The sequence below is a fragment of the Panthera pardus genome, unplaced genomic scaffold (assembly GCF_024362965.1).
Source record: "Panthera pardus isolate Hobbes unplaced genomic scaffold, ASM2436296v1 HiC_scaffold_6, whole genome shotgun sequence".
Taxonomy (NCBI): Eukaryota; Metazoa; Chordata; class Mammalia; order Carnivora; family Felidae; genus Panthera; species Panthera pardus.
In genome coordinates, this window is record NW_026526991.1 from 63,880,609 (window position 1) to 63,903,484 (window position 22,876).

At 40.6% G+C, this 22,876-nt stretch overlaps 1 protein-coding gene across 4 annotated transcripts in view; it reads left to right on the plus strand.

The window, feature by feature from the left end:
- The first annotated feature begins 971 nt into the window (after nt 1-971).
- TFCP2 (transcription factor CP2) overlaps nt 972-22,876 on the plus strand; it is a 45,969-nt gene continuing 24,064 nt past the window's right edge. For 2 of the 4 annotated variants that reach the window (XM_019419375.2, XM_019419376.2), the window contains exon 1: nt 972-1,799. In XM_019419375.2, the coding sequence (XP_019274920.1) occupies nt 1,678-1,799 (122 nt within the window). In that variant the 5' untranslated portion in view covers nt 972-1,677. The remainder of the gene's footprint in view (nt 1,800-22,876) is intronic. The other 2 variants (XM_019419377.2, XM_019419378.2) reach the window with 1 other exon arrangement.

Sequence of the window (22,876 nt, forward strand, 5' to 3'; positions counted from 1 at the left end):
AGAAAGATTTCTTTCCTATTATTTAGGAAATCGCAGTCTAGCGAAACAGGCAAATATATACAATTCAGGGCGAACTGTAAAAAGTTAAATAATGAAATACAACAATGAGCCAATACTTTCACATATAGGCGGTGTTTTATAGTGAAAAATATCATCAGACTTTGGAATCAGCTCTGAAGTTGGCACGGTAACTTAGTTGTGGGCAATTTAGCCCCATTAGCCTTCTTTCCTTACTAGTAAAATGAGGGTCATAAATATTTACCCTTAGAATTATAATTCTAATTGCAAGATTGTCTTGAGGATTACTAACAACGTAATAAAGTTCCTGGCATATAGTTGATGCTTGATAAACAATGGACATTACTATTTAATCCTAACAGGACGAAGGGGGAGCAGGGATGGTTATCCTTGCTTTTCAAATGAGGAAACGAAATCTCGGTGAGATAAGTGATTATTCGAAAAGTCACCAAACTAGCAAGTGAAGACGCCAACCCAAATCGTGATCTTCAGACCACGACCTTTTGAAAACGACAACTTTCACCTATCTCATGCCTGTTCTAACGCATCAGGGGGAATGCGGAAGATGAGTAGAAGCCGAGCCTTGACCTTCGGAGAGGTGAGTTTAAGGAGAGCGAGCATTCCAGGAGCAAAGGAACCCCTACAGGGAGCTCTGGGGAAACGGTCCGGAGTCCTCCAGGGGCCGGGGTGAGTTCGGTAAGACTAGAGTGAAGGCTCCATCCACGCCCTAGAGTGTCGACTTGGTACACACCGCCCTAGGCAGGACTCAGGTAGCCTCAGAAAGAGCCATTTAAACGGCAGACACCCGACGCACGCGGGGTTCTCTCCCAGACCGCCCAGCCCATCTCCGGGGGCGGGGAGGGCCGTCGCGCAGCTAGCCTATCATCACTGCCGAAGCCCGCGAACTCTCTTCCTCATTGGCGACCTCCGGGGTGACGTCATGTTCGGCGGACCCGCAAAGGAAGAGGGCGCCATGATTGGTTGGCGCCGGGGCGGCGGGCGGTGGAGGACCCTGGCGAGTCTAGGTTTCCAGCCGGTGCTGGACTTTCCCCTTCCATGTTCCGAGGCTCTGGGGGACTGCAGAGGGCGGGGAGTCGGCTCGGCGGAGACCTGGATTGGGTTCTAAGAGCCGTGGGGTTGAGAAGGGGTGACCGGAAGTGATCTTGGGACTGACCGGAAGCGAGGCCTGGAGGGGAAAGGGAGAGCGGGTCCCGGGAGGGAGGGGGGCTTCCAGCAGAAGGGGACGGGGGAGAAAGGTGCGAAAGCGCCGTGGGAGTGCCGGGTAGGCAGTGGGTCGCTGCTGCTGGTCTGTTTGGGAGGCAGCAAGTGACCACCACGAGCTCGAGGGGAGAGCCCAAGCAGTGGGAGTGCGGGAGCCTAGGGCTGCCTCAGCGGAATCTGGAATAGCTAAGCACAGGGGCCCTCGCACGGCTCCAAAGAACTGGGTGGGAGGGATTTTGGAAGTCGAGGCAGGAGCCAGGAGCTGAGGGTACGGCAGATTAGTTGTGCGGGAAGTGCGGTTCGGGCTTGGGGGTGGTCGGTGGGGACGGCGTGGGAGATCTTGGTTTGGAGTTTTCCAGTCTTGCCCCCATTGGGTAGAATCACACTACTTGCCTTTGTACAAGAAACGGTGTCTCCTGGGGCAAGGAAGGAGCCAGCATGGCCTGGGCTCTGAAGCTGCCTCTGGCCGATGAAGTGATTGAATCTGGGCTGGTGCAGGACTTTGATGCTAGTCTGTCCGGGATCGGCCAGGAACTGGGTGCTGGTGCCTATAGCATGAGGTGAGTGAGATTTTTACCTGACCCTGCACCTTCTGAATAACAAAAGCAGGGAAGGGAATAAATAAGGTTGGAGGGGTGTGGGAGGGAGGTATTTAGAGTTAAATAAGCTGTCTGCGGTTAGGGAAAATTGACTTTTTTCTTTGTTACTTCGAGTAGTGACTGCTGTGGAAGAAATGGAAGAAGAAGGCAGTGTCAGGTCTGTGCAGGATCAGTGGAAGAAGCAGGAATGGCCCTTGGCTAGCAACCAGATGAATGTTGAGAGGCCGTTGTGCCAGTGTGAGAGATTGGAGACCTATAGTGTGTATGTGTATATGTGGTCAGGTTGGGCTGGAGGTGTGTGAAGGGGCCACATCTGGGGAGTTGGGAGCTGGGGTTTATTGATGAATATTGGTTGACTGCTTCTTGGAAGGAAACCTTGGTGAAGAAGCCCACACATCTGTACCTTAGCTTGCTTTAAGGATTAATTCTAGGATGTCTGCCTTTTGAAACATAAGCTATGAAAAGAAAAAGCGTCAGAGAACTTTTAGATACTTCTAGATCTTAGTGTATCAAGTCAAATATTGATCAGAAATAAAAATCTCCTATGAAAGAAGCATAACCTCCCATGTAATTTATTTGCATGCATTAGTTATTTCATTTCCCCAGTATAGTTTGTTTCGTTTATGAGATGTACTAGAATCAGGTCTGGAAATGTTGAAACACCTGCACGTGAGGGTTAGATGGAATATAATTGGGTTTCCAAATGCATTATAAAGCTCAATCTAAATAAGTGAGTTAGAAGAGACTTCAGAACTTAACAGTTTGAGTTTATAGGAGAAAGATGTTTTTTATGGTGAAAGCGGACAAATTTTGTGTTCTGATCGCGAGATACTTTGAGAGTTATGTAATGTAAACTTCTTGTCTTTATCTCTGCTAACCCAAAATGGATTTTTCTCAAGTAAAATAATGAGTTAGAACTTAGTACTTCACCTTCAGGAATCTGTGCTTACAGCTAGAATAATAAAGGCTATCTTGTATACATACTTCAGTGATTTTCAGGGAAGTTTAAGTGCTATCATGCAATGCTCTTAGTGTTAAGAAATTTAACTCTAGTTTTGTCTGTCCTTGTTTACATAAGTCTGACCCGAAAAATAGAGATTAACTTGGTCTGAAAATAAATGCCCTAACCCTGAGCTTATTATACTCAGTGTCTGACATAATAGTTGATAATTCATACTGTTGTTCATGTAAAGACTACCACAGCAAAAAGTTTGATTTTGTCTAGTTTGTCAGAAGATGGAGGTAATTAACTATAGCCATACTTGTTATAAAAATAGTTAACATCGTCAACATTCTGTGCGTGTGTCATGTGCTTTCCGTACCATATAACCTTACATTTAAAACTGCTTTCCGGTGTCATACCCCGAATGGTCTACGCTGGTATTAGTAGAATGGTTTGCAAATTCACACCTTTAGAATTTTTTTCTAACATCAATTCTGCAAGAGTTTTCCAAACATCACTTTCTGTTTTCCCCAGAGCACGATGTGCCAAAACGTCAAGTATTTTTTCTTTCTTTTTTTTCACCTTCCTCTTTTTCCTGCATTTTGCTCTTGTCACTCTTCTCCTGACTTTGATACACGTTTAATCATTTGCATTAATTTGTGTTAATTAGATATTAGTTCTCAAACGTTTGTGTTCATGAGAGTCCTCTAGAGTGCTTATTTAAAAATAGTTCCCAGGGCCTCATCTTCACTGATTTTTCTGGGGCACAGGCCAGAAATCTGATTTTTTAAACAAGTTCTTAGGTGATTTTGATGCAGGTAATCCAGCGACCACATGTTGAGAAGCACTGACTGGAGGAGTTTTTATACACAAAGACCATGATTCTTTGCTCTTTGTGTTTCTCTCTATAATTAAACCTTCTAATCGATTTTCCTACACCTTTATTAGGGAAAATGTTCTCTTTGTCAAGCTATTTGTTTTGTAAAATACATTCTCTGATGTATTCATTCTAACCTAATTTTCTTATTTTCTGCTGCATCTTATAATGGTTTCACTTCAGATCTATTGATTTAGATTTTATAAAGATTCACCTTAACTGGATTTCTGTTTTGGACTTGATCTGCCCTTATATTCAGTAATATAAGGTATATTATAAGGTATATAAGAACCATTTTCTAAATGGTTCTTTAATATCTTTCTTACTTTTCCCCTTACACTTTAATACTTGGTACAAACTTTTATTGTTAAAATAAAGGAAATCCCCTGAAAAAAATGCTAAGCGAAAGGAGCTAGTCACAAAAGATCACACAATATACGATTCCACTTCTATGAAATGTCCAGAATAGGCAAATCTGTAGAGACAGAAAGTAGAATAGTGGTTGGCTAGAGCTTGGGGAAAGAGGTAATGGGGGAGTGACTGCTGATGGTACTGGGTTTTTTGGGGGGTGGTTGATAAGTGTTCTAAAATTGTGGTCCGGGGCATCTGCCTGGTTGTCGGTAGAGCATGTAACTCTTGATGTTGGGGTTTGAACCCCATGTTGGGTGTGGCAATTAATTAAAATACATACATACATACATACATACATATATACATACCTGCAAATTAATTTTGATAGTTGGGCAATTCTGTGACTACACTAAAGACAACTGAACTGTACACCTTAGATGGGTGAATTGTATAGTACAGGAATTGTGTCAAAATAGTGCTGTTATAAAAAAAAAAAGGAAAGAGGATCAAATTCTGTATATTGAAAAGAATTTTATGTCTTTCATTTTTTTTTAAAGTTGAGGTGGAATTCGCATCATATAAAATTAACCATTTTAAAGTGAACAATTCAGTGTTATTTGGTACATTCGCAATGTTGTGCGACCACCCACCAATTCCATCAGTCCAAAAGAAAACCCTGTACCTCTTAATGCAGTTGCTCCCCATTTCCCCCTCCCCCTCTGTAGTCTGTGTGCATGGATTTACCTATTTTGGATATTTCATATAAATGGAATCGTGTAACGTGTCCTTTAGTGTCTGGCTTCTTTCACTCAGCATCATGTTTTCAGGGTCCATTCACAGGTAGCATGTATCAGTAGTTCAGTATCTCATTCCTTTTTATGGCTGAATAACCCTTTCTATGTATATAACGCAGCTTGTTTATCCATTCATCAATTGGTAGACTGTAGGGGTTGTTTATAAAGGAGATGACCATGACATTTTGTTTTTAAATTTTTTAAATGTTTACTTATTTTTGAGAGGGAGAGAAAGAGAGAGCAGTGGAGGGGCAGAGAGAGGGAGACAAAGAACCCGAAGCAGGCTCCAGGCTCTGGGCTGTCAGCACAGAGCCCGACACAGGCTCGAACTCATGAGCCAAGCTGTGAGATCATGACCTGAGCCAAAGTCATATACTTAACTGACTGAGCCACCCAGATGCCCTGACCTGCAATGTTTATAAACGTTCGTATACAAGTTTCTGTGTAGATTTCTATTTTTCTGTTTTTTTCTGTGTAGATTTCTTTTAATTGAGGTATAATGATATATAACATTGTATTAGTTTAAGGTGTACAACATAATGATTATGTATTTGTATATATTGCAAAATGATCACAATGTCTAGTTAACATGTTTCACCGTACAAAACAATTTTTTTCTTATGAGAACTTTTTAAAATTAATTTATTTTTAATATAATTTATTGTCAAATTGGCTTCCATACAACACCCAGTGCTCATCCCAGCAAGTGCCCTCCTCAATGCCCATCACGCACTTTCCCCTCTCCCCCACCCCCCATCAACCCTCAGTTTGTTCTCTGTATTTGAGTCTTATGAGAACTTTTAAGAGCTACTCTCTTAGCAAGTTTCAAATCTGCATTACAGTATTATTAACTATAGTCACGATGCTGTACTAGACATATGTTTCCATTTCTCTTGGGTATATATATCTAGGCGTGGAATTGCTGGCTCATATGGTAATTCTATGCTTAACTTTTTTTGTTTTTAAATCTAAAGACTTTTTAGAGCAGTTTAGGCTCACAGAAATACTGAGAGGAAGGTACAGAATTTTCCCATATACCCTCTTGCCTCCATACATGCATAGCCTCCCCTTTTATCAACATCATTTACCAGAGTGGTACCCACTCTGTACCTACATTGATGAACCTAAATTGACATATCATAATCACCCAAAGTCTATAGTTTACCTGAGAGTTCCCTCTTGATGGTATACATTCTGTGGTTTTGGACCAATATAGAATGACACATACCCATCATAGAGTATCATACAGAGGATTTTCTCTGCTTTAAAAGTCCTCTGTGTTCTGGGTGGCTCAGTCGGTTGAGCATCTCAGGTCATGATCTCACGGTTTGTGGGTTCCAGCCCCACGTCCGACTCTGTGCTGATGACTCAGAGCCTGGAGCCTGCTTCGAGTTCTGTGTTTCCCTCTCTCTGCCCCTCCCCTGCTTGTGCTCTGTCTCTCTCTGTCTCTCAAAACTAAATAAATGTTTAAAAAAAAAAAAAAAAAGATCAACTTGAAAAAAAAAAAAGCCCTCTGTGTTCTGCCTATTCATTCCTCCACCCCAACCCTGACAACCACTGATTTTTTTTTTAATGTTTCCAGTTTTGCCTTTCTAGAATGTCATAAAATTGGAATCCTACAATATGTTGCCTTTTCAGATTAGCTTCTTTCACTTAGAAATATGCATTTAATATTCCTCTATGTCTTTTCATAGCTTGATAGCTCATTTCTTTTTAGTACTCAATAATATTCTATTGTCTGGATGTACCACAGTTTATTCATTCACCTACTGGAGGACATCTTGATTCCTTCCAAGTTTTGGCAATTATGAATAAAGCTGTTATAAACATCCATGTGTAGGTTTTCGTATAGAGATAATTTTCAACTCCTTTGGGTAAATACAAGGAATGCAACTCGGGATTATATGGTAAGAATATATTTAGTGTTGTTAAGAAAAGGCCAAACTGTCCTCCAAAGTGGCTGTACCATTTTGCATTCTTACTACAAATTGGTGAGAGTTCCCTTTGCTCCACATCCTTATCAGTATTTGGTGTTGTCAGTGTTCTGGATTTTGGCCATTCTGGTAGATGTATAGTATATACTAAACTGTTTCAAGAACTCTCAAGCTGTTTTACATAACATCTGAACTGCTTTATGTTCCATCAGCAATGTATGAGAGTTCCTGTTTCTCCACACTCTTGTCAGAACTTTTTACTTCCTATTTTCTTTTTGTTGTTTTTTTAATTAAACCCATCCTAATGAGTGTGAAGTAGTATATCATTGTGATCGTGTTTTACTATTCCTTGACTATGAAGTTGAACATCTTTTCACGTACTTGCTGGCCATTTGTAGATCTTCTTTGGGGAAGTGTCTTTTCAAGTCTTCTTTTTTCTTTTTTTTTTTTAAAAAATTTTTTTTTCAACATTTTTTATTTATTTTTGGGACAGAGAGAGACAGAGCATGAACGGGGGAGGGGCAGAGAGAGAGGGAGACACAGAATCGGAAACAGGCTCCAGGCTCCGAGCCATCAGCCCAGAGCCTGACGCGGGGCTCGAACTCACGGACCGCGAGATCGTGACCTGGCTGAAGTCGGACGCTTAACCGACTGCGCCACCCAGGCGCCCCAAGTCTTCTTTTTTCTAAAGATTTCATTTTTAAATCTCCACACCCAACTTGGGGCTCAAACTTACAACCCCGAGATCAAGAGTTACATGCTGTACCAACTGAGCCAGCCAGGCACCCCATCAACCGACATATGGTCCCCAGCTTACGATGGTTCAACTTATGATTTTTTTGACTTTACAGTGGTGTAAAAGTGATACACATGGTAGAAACCATACTTCCAATTTTGAATTTTGAACTTTAACTGGGCTGGTGGTATGAAGTCCAATACTTTTTCATGATGCTGGGCAGTGGCAGTGAGCCACAGCTCCCAGTTGGCCAGGTGATCATGAGGGTTGCAAATGATATGCTTATAACTGTACAGTATCCATACAACCATTCCATTTTTTACCTTCAGTACAGTACTCAATAAACTACATGATATTCAACACTTCGTTATAATATATGCTTTGTGTAAGATGATTTTACCCAACAGTAGGTTGATGTAAGTGTTCTGAGTACATTTGGCTAGGTTAAGCTATGATGTTTGGTAGGTTAGATGTATTAAATACATTTTTGACTGACAGTATTTTCAGCTTACGATGGGTTTATTGGGATGTAACCCCATTGTAAGTCAAGGAAAAGCTGTACAAGTCTTTCATACCATTGGCTAAATTTATTCCTGTGTATTTTACTCTTTTGGATACTATTATACATGGAATTGTTTTCTTAATTTCCTCTTTGGATTGTTTATTGCTGGCAATAACTACTGATTATTTAGAAACTACTGATTTTTTATGTTGATCTCATATCCTGTAACTTTGCTGAATTCTTTTTTTAGCTTTGGTAACATTTTCCTGGACTTACGGGATTCTCTGTATGTAGAGTCATGTCATATGCAAATAGATATAGCTTCACTTTTTCTTTTCCTGTTTGTATGTTTTTTATTTGTTTTTCTTGCTTAATTGGTCTTGCAAGGACTTCCAGTACAATGTTGAATAGTAGTAGTGAAAGTGGGCATCTTTAGCTTATTCCTGATTTTAGAGGGAAAGCTTTCAGTTTTTCACCACTGAGCTGTGAATTTTTCATAAATGCCTTTTTAATTTTGAGGAAGTTTTATTCCTAGGTTGTTGTGTGTGTATGTACGTGTGTGTGTGTCTGTACGAATGTCCGTGTGTATTATTATGGTAAAATACACATAAAATTTACCATTTTAGCTATTTTTAAGTGTATAGTTCAGTGGCATTAAGTACATTCACATTGTTGTGAATTTGTTGTGCAAATATTACCACCATCCATCTCCAGAATATTTTTAGTTTCCCAAACAGAAACTCTCTACCCATTAATCACTAACTCGCCTAGTTCCTGACAACCCCCATTTTACTTTCTGTCTCTATGAATTTGACTACTCTAGGAATCTCATGTAAGTGGAATCATACAAATTTGTCCTTATGTGACTGTCTTATTTCACTTAGCATAATGTCTTCAAGGTTTTGCTGAGTGTTTTTATTGTGACAGGTGCTGAATTTTGTCCAGTGCATTTTCTGTGTCTGTTGAGATGATCATGTGGTATATTACGTTGATTTCTTTATGTTGAACCACCCTTATATTTCTGGGAAAAATCCTACTTGGTTATAGTGTATGATCATTGGATTCAGTTTGCTAGTACAGTATTTTGTTGAGGATTTTTGTGTCTTTATTCATAAGGGATATTGGTCTGCTTTTCCTGTGATGTTTTTTTACACATTTTTTTTTTTAAATTTTTTTTCAACGTTTTTTTATTTATTTTTGGGACAGAGAGAGACAGAGCATGAACGGGGGAGGGGCAGAGAGAGAGGGAGACACAGAATCGGAAACAGGCTCCAGGCTCCGAGCCATCAGCCCAGAGCCTGACGCGGGGCTCGAACTCACGGACCGCGAGATTGTGACCTGGCTGAAGTCGGACGCTTAACCGACTGCGCCACCCAGGCGCCCCTTTTTACACATTTTTTTAAATGTTTATTATTTTTGAGAGAGAGAGAGAGAGAGAGAGAGTGGGGGTAGGAGCAGAGAGAGAGGGAGACACAGAACCCAATGTAGGGCTTGATCTCATGACCCTGAGATCATGACCTGAGCTGAAATCATGAGTGGGTTGCTTAACCAAATGAGCTACCCAGGTACCTCTCTTGTAACAACTTTTGACTTAAGTTCTATTTTGTTTGATATATATGTTTTTAAATTTTTTTACTGTTTGTTTATTTTTGAGAGAGAGAGTGTGAGCAGGGGAGGGGCAGGGAGAGAGGAAGACACAGCATCTGAAGCCGACTCCAGGCTTCAAGCTGTCAGCACAGAGCTCTATGTTGGGCTCAAACTCAGGAACCGTGAGATCATGACCTGAGCCAAAGTCAGATACTTAACCGACTGAGCCACCCAGGCGCCCCTATGTGATATATTTTTAAAAAATGTTTATCCCATTTATTTTGAGAGAGAGAGAGGGAGAGAGAGTGCTGGAGAGGGGCAGAGAGAGAGGAGAGAGAGAATCCCAAGCAGGATCCACACTGTCAACACAGGGCCCAACGCAGGGCTCGATTTCATAAACTGTGAGACCATGACCCAAGCGGCAATCAAGAGTTGGTAGCTGAACTGACTGAGCCACCCAGGAGCCTCTTGTTTGATATTTGACGAGTCACTTCAGTTCTCTTTTGGTTACTGTTTGCATAGAATATCCTCTTTCACTGTTTTCCTTTTAACCTATTTGTGTGTTGTATCTGAAGTGAGTCTTCTATAAGCAACATGTGGTTGGTCACATGTTGACCACAAGAACAAATATCTTTTTCCCCAATCTGTGTCTTTAATCGGTGAGTTAATCCATTTGTACTTAAAGTGATTACTGACAATGAAGAACTAATTTCTGCCATTGTGCTATTTGTTTTCTATATGTCATATTCTTTTGTTCCTCAATTACTCCAATATGTCTTCTTTTGTGTTTGATTTTTTCTTTTTCTTTTTTTTTTTTTAAACGTTTATTTATTTTTGAGACAGAGAGAGACAGAGCATGAACGGGGGAGGGACAGAGAGAGAGGGAGACACAGAATCGGAAGCAGGCTCCAGGCTCTGAGCAATCAGCACAGAGCCCGATGTGGGGCTCGAACTCACGGACCGCGAGATCGTGACCTGAGCTGAAGTCGGATGCTCAACCGACTGAGCCACCCAGGCGCCCCGTGTCTGATTTTTTCTAATGTATCATTTTAATTTCTTCTTTATTGCCTTTTTTTTTTTGTATATTTTTAAAGTTATTTTCTTAGTGGTTACCGTGGGGATTACAGTTAATATCCTAAGTGTATAGGAATCTAATTTGAATTGATAACACTTTAGCTTCAAGAGCATACATTAAACTAGACTTCTTATGATGATCATTTTGCAATATCTATAAAAATCAAATCATTATGTTGTACACCTGAAATTAATGTAATGTTATATGTCAATTATATCACAAATTTATTTATTTTTTTATTATTTTTTTAATGTTTGTTTTTGAGAGAGAGACAGAGACAGAGCCCAAGGGAGGAGGGGCAGAGAGAGGGAGACACAGAATCTGAAGCAGGGTCCAGGCTCTGAGCTGTTAGCATAGAGCCTGATGCAGGGCTCAAACTCAAGAGCTGTGAGATCATGACCTGAACCGAAGTTGGATGCTTAACAACTGAGCCACCCAGGCACCCCAATTATATAACAACTTAAAAAAAAGAGCATACATTAACTCTGTTCCTGTCAGTTCTGTTTCCATTCTTTATGTTGTTATTGTCACAAATTATGTCTTTATACACTGTGTGCTTGTTACAATAGATTTATAATTATTGTTTTATGCATTTGTCTTTTTATTTTTCAACTTTTTTTTTTATTTATTTTTGGGACAGAGAGAGAGACAGAGCATGAACGGGGGAGGGGCAGAGAGAGAGGGAGACACAGAATCGGAAACAGGCTCCAGGCTCCGAGCCATCAGCCCAGAGCCTGACGCGGGGCTCGAACTCACGGACCGCGAGATCGTGACCTGGCTGAAGTCGGACGCTTAACCGACTGCGCCACCCAGGCGCCCCTGCATTTGTCTTTTTAAAAAAAAATTTTTTTTTTAATGTTTATTTATTTTTGAGACAGAGAGAGACAGAGCATGAACAAGGGAGGATCAGAGAGAGAGGGAGACACAAAATCCGAAACAGGCTCCGGGCTCTGAGCTGTCAGCACAGAACCCAATGCGGGGCTCGAACCCACGGACCGCAAGATCATGACCTGGGCCGAAGTCGGACGCTCAACCGACTGAGCCACCCAGGCGCCCCAATGCATTTGTCTTTTTTAAAAATATTTTTAAGTAAGCTCTACACTCAATGTGGGTCTCAAATTCACAACCCCCAAGATCAAAAGTTGCACGTTCCACCAGCCAGGTGCCCCTATGTATTCGTCTTTTAAGTCACATAGGAAACAAAAATAAGAGGTTACATACCAAAAATATGGTATGCTAGCTTTTGTATTTTACCTGTGTGACCTGTGTAATGATCTTTATTTCTTCATATGACTGTGAGTTACCATCTAGTGTTCTTTCATTTCAGGCTGAAAGATTCCCTTTAGCATTTCTTGTAGGGCAGGTTTATTAGCAATGAACTTCCTTACCTTTTGTTGAGAAATATTTTAATTTCTCCTTCATCTTAGAATTCTTGGTTGATAGTTTTTACTTTCAACACTTTACATATATCATCCCACTGCCTCTGGCCTCCGTGGTTTCTGATGAGATATTGGCTTTAATTTCATTGAGTTTCCCTCATAATGTGATGAGTCACTTTTTGCTGCTTTGAAGATTCTCTCTTTTCAACAGTTTGAATATTGTGTACCTTGCTGTGGCTGTCTTTGAATTTATTCTTTTGAAGTTTGTTGAGCTCCTTGAATGTGTAGATTTACGTGTGTCATCAATTTGGAAAGTTTTTAACCATTATTTCTTCAAAAACTTTTCTCCCTTTTTCTCTCCTTCGTCTCCCGGGACTCCCATAATATGCACATTGGTACACTTGATGGTGTACCATTGTATTCGTAGGTTCTATTTAGTTTTCTTCATTTTTGTTTTTGCTCTTCAGCCTGAGTAATCTCAATTTGCCATCTTCAAGTTTGCTGATTCTTTCTTCTGTTGATCTTCTGTTGAGTCCCTCTAGTATATTTTTAATTCCAGCTCTTGTACTTTTGGGTCCAGAATTTCTACTTGTTTACTTTTTATAACTTTGATCTTTTGTTGCTATTCTTTAGTTGCTCATACATTGTTTTCCTGGTTTCCTTTAGTTATTTGTCCATGGTTTCCTTCAGCTCTTTGGGCATATTTAAGATAGTTAATTTAAGGTCTTTGTGTATTAAGTCTAGTGTCTAGGCTTGCTCAAGGATAGTTTCTGTCAATTTGTCTTTTCTTGTGAATTGGCCATACTTTCCTTAATCTTCGTATGCTTTGTAATTTTTTGTTTAGAACTGGACATTTTGAGTATTGTAATATGGTAGCTCTGGAAATCAGATTCTACTCCCTCCCTAGAGATTACTGTTGTTACTTGATTAAAGCTGAAGTTGTCCATTTATTTAGTGACTTTCCCAAAGTGTTTTTGTAAAGAATGCGTTCCTTATTTTTTGTGAACACTGAAGTCTCTTCTATGAGCTCCGTGGTCCGCCAATGACTTGACAGAAATTTTCTTAAATGCTTGGATCTAATAAGAAAAAATGGGGAAAAAAAAGAATGTTCTGTTTCTTTAAATCCCTTTGTCTGACTCTGCTAAGGAAGCCACCTCAGCCATGGTGGTTGAAACAATGTCCAGCCTGTGTGCCAGCTCTTCAGCGATCAAAAGCAGTAATCAGAATATATAATGCTGATTTTTGGAGGACAAGGTCCCTATTGCCCACCCTGACACCAGCAGACTGCAACAGGATCCCAGGCTACTGTCCCCACAGCTGTCTGCCATGGGACTGGGAGCTAGGGGAAGGTAGATGGTGTGCCAGATGCTGAAATTCACTAAAATTTACCAGCCTCTTTCTTCATCAAGCATTCCCTTGTTTGCTGCAAGTATTTGACTAGATTCCAGAGTTCCAGAATAGTTGCTTCAAGCATTTTGTGCCGGCTCAATAGTTATTTTGGTGGAGGGACCAATTCCTGGAGCTTCCTACTGTGCAGTCTTTCATGACCTCTGTCCTTAATCTATAGTAGCCTTTTAACTGGTCCAGCCCTGCTTCCAACTCTGCACTCATCACCCCCATAGCCTGTTCTCTACACAGAAACTTAGAAGTCTATGTGTATTCTGTTCATAAAAAATAATAACAATTTCAGACTTGCAGAAGATTTGCAAAAACAGTGCAAAGAAGTTGTAAATACCCTTCACCGAGATTACTCACATGTTAACATTTTGCTATATTTGTTTTATCTTCCTCTCTTCTGCTCCTCCCCAACACCTAGAATTATTATTATTTTTTTAATCTGAACTGTTTAAGTTGCAGTTGCAGTGTCCCTTAACACCCAAATACTTCAGTGTGTATTTTTAAAAAACATGAAATTCTCCGGTGGAGGGGCAGGAAAGAAACATGAAATGCTCTTACGTAACTATAATGTAGTGATCAAAATTAGGAGCTTAACACACAATACCGTGTATGATCTAATCTGTGGACCTTATTCAGATTTTGCCAATTGTCCCAATAATGTCCTTTATAGCAAAAAAATACCCAAGATCATGTATTGATTCGGTTGTCATGTCTTTTATCTCCTTTAATCTAGAGCAGATCATGAGTCTTTGTATTTTTTTTTAACGTTTATTTATTTGTGAGACAGAGACAGAGCATGAACGGGGGAGGGGCAGAGAGAGAGGGAGACACAGAATCGGAAGCAGGCTCCAGGCTCCGAGCCATCAGCCCAGAGCCCGACGCGGGGCTCGAACCCACGGACTGCGAGATCGTGACCTGAGCCAAAGTCGGACACCCAACTGACTGAGCCACCCAGGCGCCCCGAGTCTTTGTATTTTTATGACATTAACAATTTGATGAGTAGAGGTCAGTTATTTTGTAGAATATCCCTCAGTTTGGGTTTGTCTGATGTTTCCTCATGGTAGATTCAGGTTATGTGCTTTGGGTGGTACTACCTAAGAAGGGATGCTGAGTTCTCTGTGTATCATATTAGGGTACACATGCTATTGATTGGTCCCATTGCTGGCAATGTTAATTTTGACCACTTAGTTAAGGTGGGGTATGCCAGTTTTCTCCATTATAAATTTATTGCTTTGCCTTTTGTAATTAGTATTCTGTAGGGGCGACATTTTGACACCATGTAAATATCCTATTTTCAAATTTTCACCAACCAGTTTTTTTTTTTTTTTTTTTTTAACGTTTATTTATTTTTGAGACAGAGAGAGAGACACAGCATGAATGGGGGAGGGGCAGAGAGAGAGGGAGACACAGAATCGGAAGCAGGCTCCAGGCTCTGAGCCATCAGCCCAGAGCCCGACGCGGGGCTCGAACTTGTGGACTGAGAGATCGTGACCTGAGCTGAAGTCGGACGCTTAACCGACTGAGACACCCAGGCGCCCCTTCACCAACCAGTTTTAGCATTTATTGATGATTCTTGCCCTAATCAGTTTTCTTTATGATGATTGCTAAATGATGATTTTCATATATATATATACATATATATATGTATGTATGTATGTATATATATACATATATATATGTATGTATGTATATATTTTAGCTTTGTGTATTTATTTTTGAGAGAGACAGAGACTGCATGAACAGGGGAGGGGCAGAGAGAGAGAGGGAGAGAATTCCGAGCAGGCTCTGCCCTGTCAGCACAGAGCCAGATGCAGGGTTTGAACTCATGAAACCCTGAGATCATGACCTGAGCTGAAACCAAAAGTGGGATGCTTAACCGACTAAGCCACACAGGCGTCCCAAATGATGACTTTCTAATTATGTCTTTCCTTCTACATTTACTAGTTGGCTGTCTACTGTAAGAGGGAACTTTCCCTTCTTATTGATTTATTTTTAACAATGTAGTCTCAGATTTTTACTTTTTTTTTTTTTAACGTTTTTATTTATTTTTGAGACAGAGAGAGACAGAGCATGAACAGGGGAGGGGCAGAGAGAGAGGGAGACACAGAATTGGAAGCAGGCTCCAGGCTCTGAGCCATCAGCCTAGAGCCCGACGTGGGGCTCGAACTCACGGACCGCGAGATGGTGACCTGAGCTGAAGTCGGACGCTTAACCGACTGAGCCACCCAGGTGCCCCTCAGATTTTTACTTTATTCAATATGTTGTAATCTTTTACTACCATTATATATCTTGATTAAATTATTCCAGATTTGGCCAGAAGAACCCCTTCAAACTGGCTCTGCACAGAAGCCTTTTATTTATTTATTGTTAAATGTTTGTTTATTTTTGAGAGAGAGAGAGAGCATGAGAGCACATGTGCACAAGCATGGGAGGGACAAAGAGAGAGAGGGAGACACAGAATCTGAAGCAGGCTCCAGGCTCCAAGCTGTCAGCTCAGAGCCCAACATGGGGCTCAAACTCACTATGAGATCATGACCTGAGCTGAAGTCAGACGCTTAACTGACTGAGCCACCCAGGCACCCCTGCACAGAAGCCTTTTAAAATTAAGGTCTTGTTAATGTCTGTTGTCCTGAGGTAACTGCTAATAGCACCCTTGTTCACTCACAAAGTGTCCCTATTTAAATGATAAATTATATGATAGTTTATTTAAAATGTAGAGCAGATCATTTCACTTTTCTCCTGGAAACCCTCCATTCATTTTGCATCTTGTTTTGAATTAAAGCCCCAGTTCCGGCATTGATGTACACAGGGTGCCCTTCTGATCATTCTGTCTAGACTCTCTTTATAGCATGCTCTGCCCCAGCCACATCTGATGGTCTTACGGTCCCTCAAATCCTATGCACCTTTCTGCCTCAGGGCCTTTGCATTTGCTGTTACTCTTACTGGAAGTCTTTTTTTTTTTTAATTTTTATTTATTTTGAGAGAGAGCCCACACATGTGTGCATGCACACCAGGGGGGTGGGCAGGGAGCAGAGAAAGAGAGGGAGAGAAAATCCTAAGCAGGCTCCATGCTATATCAGCTCATGGTTTGTAAGATCAGGACCTGAGCCAAAATCAAGAGTAGAGTTCCTTGGAGCGCCTGGGTGGCTCAGTGGGTTGAGCAGCTGACTTCGGCTCAGGTCACGATCTTGCAGTTTGTGGGTTCGAGCTCCGTGTTGGGCTCTGTGCTGACAGCTGGGAGCCTGGAGCCTGCTTCAGAGTCTGTGTCTCCCTCTCTCTCTGCCCCTCCCCGGCTTGTGCTCTGTCTCTCTCTCTCACTCTCTCTCTCAAAAATAAATAAACATTAAAAAAATTTTTGTTAATAAAAAAAAGAAATAAACACTAAAAAACAAAAGATGCTTAACCAACTAAGCCACCCAGGCGCCTCTCTTCCTGAAACAGTCTTCTGCATTCCCTACTTGCTTTAGGTTTCTGCTCCAATGTCACTTTGTCAGAGAGGTTCTGTAACCACCTTCACATATGATAGCAAACACCTCCTTGTCCTCACCAGTACTCTGCCTACTCTACTCTGCTTTATCTTTTTCCAAACATCTGATATCTTATTCATTTGTTTGACTCTTTCCCCAATTAGAATAAATGCTCCAGGAGAAGGGTGTCTAACAGATAGTTCGTGCTGATTTGTTGGGTATGTGAACTGAATTCACTCTATTTTGTTTCAAAGGCCACTAGCATAGCAGTTTCTGAGGCAACTATTTCTCTTCATCAAAACTGAATTTTTGACACCTGGGTGGCTCAGTCGGTTGAGCATCCGACTTCAGTTCAGGTCATGATCTCACAGTCTGTGAGTTTGAGCCCCGCATCGGGCTCTGTGCTGACAGCTTGGAGCCTGAAGCCTGCTTCGGATTCTGTGTCTCCCTCTCTTTCTGCCCCTCCCCTGCTCATACTCGGTCTCTCTCTCTGAAAAACAAACAGTAAAAAATTATTACGAAAACCTGAATTTTCTTCTTTTTTGCTGTGTGTCTTTTTCACTACTGTTTGCCTTCACTTTTCCCCCTTCAACTGTTACCCATCCATCTCCTAAATCTTCCATTTTTTTGGGTCTTAGAGTTGGTTAGTTGTTACTGACTGTGCCTTTACTTTCCCTGTTACTCTCAGTGTCTTATGATGGACTGTGTATTTAGGTGAGATTCCTCCCTTTACCATAAAATTTACCACTACTTTTTAAAAAGATGGCACCACTGTAAAAATACAAAGAAATGAGTAAGAATGTTTAACTCCAAATTTATGTTACTGTTGCCTCTGGAAGTTAAAGGGGGATACAATGGAGGAAGGGTATAGAGGGCTTCAACTGTTAGTGCTCTTTCTTTCTTTTTTTTTAAATGTTTTTTTATATTTGAAAGAGAGACAGTGAGTGAGCGGAGGAGGCAGAGAGAGACAGAGACAGAATTGGAAGCAGGCTCCAGGCTCTGAGCTGTCAGCACAGAGCCCCACGCAGGGCTTGAACTCAGGAGCCGTGAGATCATGACCTGAGCCGAAGTCAGACGCTTAACTGACTGAGCCACCCAGGCACCCCTCCTTGTTAGTGCTTTATTTCTTAAGCTGAGTGGAGCGTACACAGGTATCTGTTAAGTTTTTTTTTTTTGTTTAACCTTCTTGTAAAGTCTGAAATACTGCATAATATAAGTCCAAGAGTGTTTAGCACACAATCGATTGCTGGCTCGCTTTCCTCGTCTTTTTAACTTGTCCTATCATTCCTTGTCTTTTTTGCCAAAGGTCTGTAACTTTGCTTCCTTCTGGTTCTTGCTCTCTTGGAATACTTATGGAAGTTGACCTCTAGCGTTGCCACTCCTTCCTTCTACTTTGTTACCTTCTCTTTCTTTTTTCCACCTCCTCCTGCCCTGCCCTCATTCTTTGTCTGCCTGATTGGCAGTGGTTTCCATTTGTAGCTGATAGCTGGCTCTCCTGATGCAACATCAAACCAGAATCTGGGAGAAAAATAGATTGGGGGCTTTGGATACACAAATTGATGTTGTGATTTTCTCTCAAGGCTACTTCATGCTTTGTGTGTACATCAAGTCCTGGTTGATTCAGTCCCTCAGCAGATTTTTATTCATTCAACAAATACTTGAGTGCCTTCTGAATGCTAGGTTTTGTGTTCCAGCTTGATTGTGTAGCTTTGAGTCTTAACCATACACTTCTGTATGTAGTGCTGTGTCTGGTGCCATGGTGATTAAAAGACAAAATCAAGCAACTTTTTGTCCTCTAGTTGCTTATAATTTGCTAGAGAAGATAAGACATGTATTTAAATAGGTATGATACAAGCTAGAAACCGATACATCAGAGCACTTAGAGATAAAGTGCTACAGGAGTTTAGAGCATAGAAATACTAAATTCTACTTCCTGAAGGCGTATCTGAAAGAAGAGTAAGATTTGAGCCTGCAAAGATGGAGAAAGAAAATGTTTCAGGCAGAGGGGTTGTAGGATTAATGTAATTGCTGGATTATGAAGTTTGTGTACCTTTTTTTTTTTTTTAATGTTTGTTTTATTTTTATTTATTTATTTAAAAAAAAAATTTTTTTAATGTTTATTTATTTTTGAGACAGAGAGAAACAAAGCACGAACGGGGAGGGTCAGAGAGAGGGAGACACAGAATCCGAAACAGGCTCCAGGCTCTGAGCTGTCAGCACAGAGCCCGACGCGGGGCTCGAACTCACAGACCGCGAGATCATGACCTGAGCCGAAGACGGACCCTTAACCGACTGAGCCACCCAGGCGCCCCTTAAATGTTTGTTTTAAAACACAAGAGCAGGAAGGGACAGAGAGAGAGGGGGATGCAGAATCTGAATCAGGCTCCAGGCTCCCAGCTGTCAGCACAGAGCCCGACAGGGGGCTCAAACCCACGAACTGCGAGATCATGACCTGAGCTCATGATCTGAGAGGAAGTCCAGATCTGAGCCACCAAGGCAGCTCGAAGTTTGTGTATCTTTATTCAAAATAATGCTAACTTGTTTTTCCCAGTATACTTAGGAGTTTAAAAGTTTTGGTTGTTCTACATCCTAACCAGTGTTTTATTTAGTCAGTGTCTTAATTTTTGTCAATTAGTGGATGTGGATTTCATTGTGGTTTTATTTGCATTTTCCTGGTTTTTTGAGTCTGAGCACCTGTTCAACATGTTTACTAGCCATTCATGTTTTCTCTTGAGAAGTAACTATTCAAGTTTTTTTTTTGGGGGGGAGGGAGGAGAGTTGGTCTTTTTCATATTAATTTATAGGAATTTTATTTTTTTAAGTTTATTTATTTTTGAGAGAGTGTGAATAGGGACGGACACAGAGAGAGGGAAAATCGTAAGCAGGAACCTCACAGTCAGTGCACAGAGCCTGATGCAGGGCTCAAACCCGGGAAACCATGAGATCATGACCTAAGCTGAAATCACGATTCAGACGCTTAATCAACTGAGCCACCCAGGTGCCCCTTAAATTTATATTTAAAAAAAATTTTTATTTAAAAGAAGAGAGAGGGAGAGACAGAATCTAAAGCAGCTCCAGGCTCTGGGCTGACAGCCCAACACGGGGCTCGAACCCAGGAACCGTGAGATCTTGACTTGAGCTGAAGTAGGAGGCTTAACTGAGCCACCCAGGGGCACCAAATTTACATTTTTAAAGGTTACTCTGGCTGCAGATTGGCTGATATTGATAAAAAGATGGTTATTGTCCCTGAGAAGGGTTGAAGTTTCATAAGTATCTTCTGCTCTGCGTATTCTTAGAAATGCAGATTACTTCCCTCTGTCTACCCACTGTAAAAGAAAGGGAGCAAATAACAGTTCTGCTCTGATTACATCATCAGCCTAATTTGCAATATCTCCAGGGAATGTGTTGGCCATTTTAGAAGACTAGGCTTTCATCAAAGGTATGGTTTGAAGGAGGAGCGATTTTCATAAGGCTTACCACTGGGTGCACAAAGGGAAGAGAGATCGCTAAGGCCTTTTTACCATTTCATAGGACTAATGTTCTGGTACTTTTAGGATTTTCCCAAAAGTCATTAGCAATTAAAGCCTTAAAAAAAAAAATCTATGCTTGTATTTCACTGCAGCGAGGAATGGGGGACCAAGGAGATTTGGGGGCTTTGAAGATAGGCTTGGTAGTGGGGATGAAATGAGCAAAGCAGAAGAACACCAACAGATAGATGGTGAGTGATGCTTGTCTGCGAAGAGGGAAGGAAGCTGAACTACATCAAAGAAGAAGAAGAAGGAGAAGAAGGAGAAGAAAAAAGAAAAGAAATGGTAGACATTTTGGACCTGAAAAGAAGATTTGAGGCTCAGCACCATATTAGGGTCTATGTATGGTTTCCCTTAGTCGCAGGAAGACAGAACAATCTTGTTTTCCCCTTTAGGTCCTACTCTGATGGTAGATAATCAGATTTTGAATACTGAAATGGGAGGGTTCCACTTCCTTTATCAAAATTGTCAGATTCCTGGAATATATAACACACGAATATTGTTGCAGTTTGCCATTTATCACCTAAAGGGGAAGAGTCAGTAATTTCAAATTTAATAAAAGAGCCTGATACTAATGATGCCACAGGTGATATTTTCAATTAGCAGTGTTTTAATGAGATTTATAGGCTGGTCAGAGCTAATCCTGTAATGTAGGAAAAAAAAACAGAAAGCAGGCCTATATCTGGCAAATCTCCTGAGGTAGGGCTTTGCTGATTCATATTTCTTTGATTAAACTTTTAATATCTTGCAAGTTTTCTGGAAGTAAATTTGTATCTGAAATGGGTCAGATACTTTTCAGCTTCGAAAAGAAATAAGGCTTGCAGACAGGTTTGAAGTGAGAAGTTTTTATTGACTTTCTAAGCTAAGGAAAAATAAAAAGTGCATTGCTTATAGCAGTAAATAAATAGTAGTTGACAAATAATTCAACAGAGTAGAATGAGGAAGATCCAGAGACTGGGGTAGAGGGAGAGGAATTAGCTTCATTTTTGGGTAAACTTTGAGTATGTAATGAATGACAACTATTCAAACTGCTGGTCTCTCATAACTGTGTGGAAGAAATAGAATGGTTTATATCTAGAAGTACTTCTTAAAGTGCTTAAAGAGCATTAAGCCCAGTATTGAGATCTTGAAAAAAGTTCCATAAATACTTTCTGACAAGAAAGACTTGTCAGACGACCAATATCTCTGTCAGGGGCATCATCAGCATAAAATCCAGATACGGTGTTTTTATCTACTGCTCACTTGCCATTTTGATGTCCTACTCACGTCCTACTCACTGGACAGTCTGCATTCCAGGTTTGCAGTTGGAAAGGAGGAGTGCAGTTAAGATACTCAGGTCAGAGTTACATAAAACACCTGCTAGAGATATACTAAGCCTTTTTGAGTTGTATCATTTTTGCTCTGTATTCTATAATGATTCATTTATGCTTGAGTATCTGTAATACTGTAAGGACAATGAACTGGAAATAAGAAAACAAATAGGTATCTGTAGAATAATGTAGAATGATTTGTTGCTGTTCACAGATAGGAATTTAGACAATGATGCTATACTTTTAAGGGGGACCTTATCTGTACTTGATTATTCTCTCCCTGCCACCTAAAATAGGGCCCAGAAGATAGTAGGTGCTCAAAGACTATTTGCTGAATAAATGGGGGGGAAAAAAAAGGAAAGAGATTTACTGATTCAATGTCAAGCTGAGTGTTTTCCCTCTAGTAGTGGTGATAGATATGCATAGATTGAAGAAACTCCCTTTCCATTAGAGGTAGTGTTTCAAGATGGCTCATTGAGGACCTCTGTAAAATCAGATTTTGGTATAGGGAGGTGGTCATCTTCGATGACATGGAGATCATACCCATTATGTTGGCTTATTAAGACATGGAACTAAGCAATTAAGCTCACGATCTGCCCCCCCTTCTGATTTAATTGGCACAGGATATGGCCCAGAAAGGAGTTTTAACCACCACCCCACCATCAATTGTTAATATGCACCCAAGGTTAACAGCACTGATCTTTATATGCCTTCCATACGGATTTGACTCTAATTTAGTAATGCAGTCTACAAGTTACGGCAGAAGATTACTTGAAAACTATTTTACTTCCAAATATTTTCTGACTTAAAAAAGCAGGATTTGGATCGCAGTTTTTAAGACAGTCTTCAGTGTGAATATGCTGGCTGTTATATTTTGCAGCCTTCTTTGTTCCTTTGCAATGGAGAGTTATGTGCTGTATGAATTTAAAAATGAGAGAGCCAAAAGGGAGCTAATAATGAGTTGAGGAAGTACTGTCTGTGTTTACTCTCTGTGTAAGTCTCTGTATTTCTTTGTCTATTAAAGAAGATAATATTCCCTATTCTTGAGTAGCTGAATGACAGTCTGATCTGGAAGACTTGTCTTTTATTGTGTTGTGTTTTGAATACTGATAAAGGGATTGTAAATAAACTTGGTTTAATTTAGTGCAAAGTTTTAAG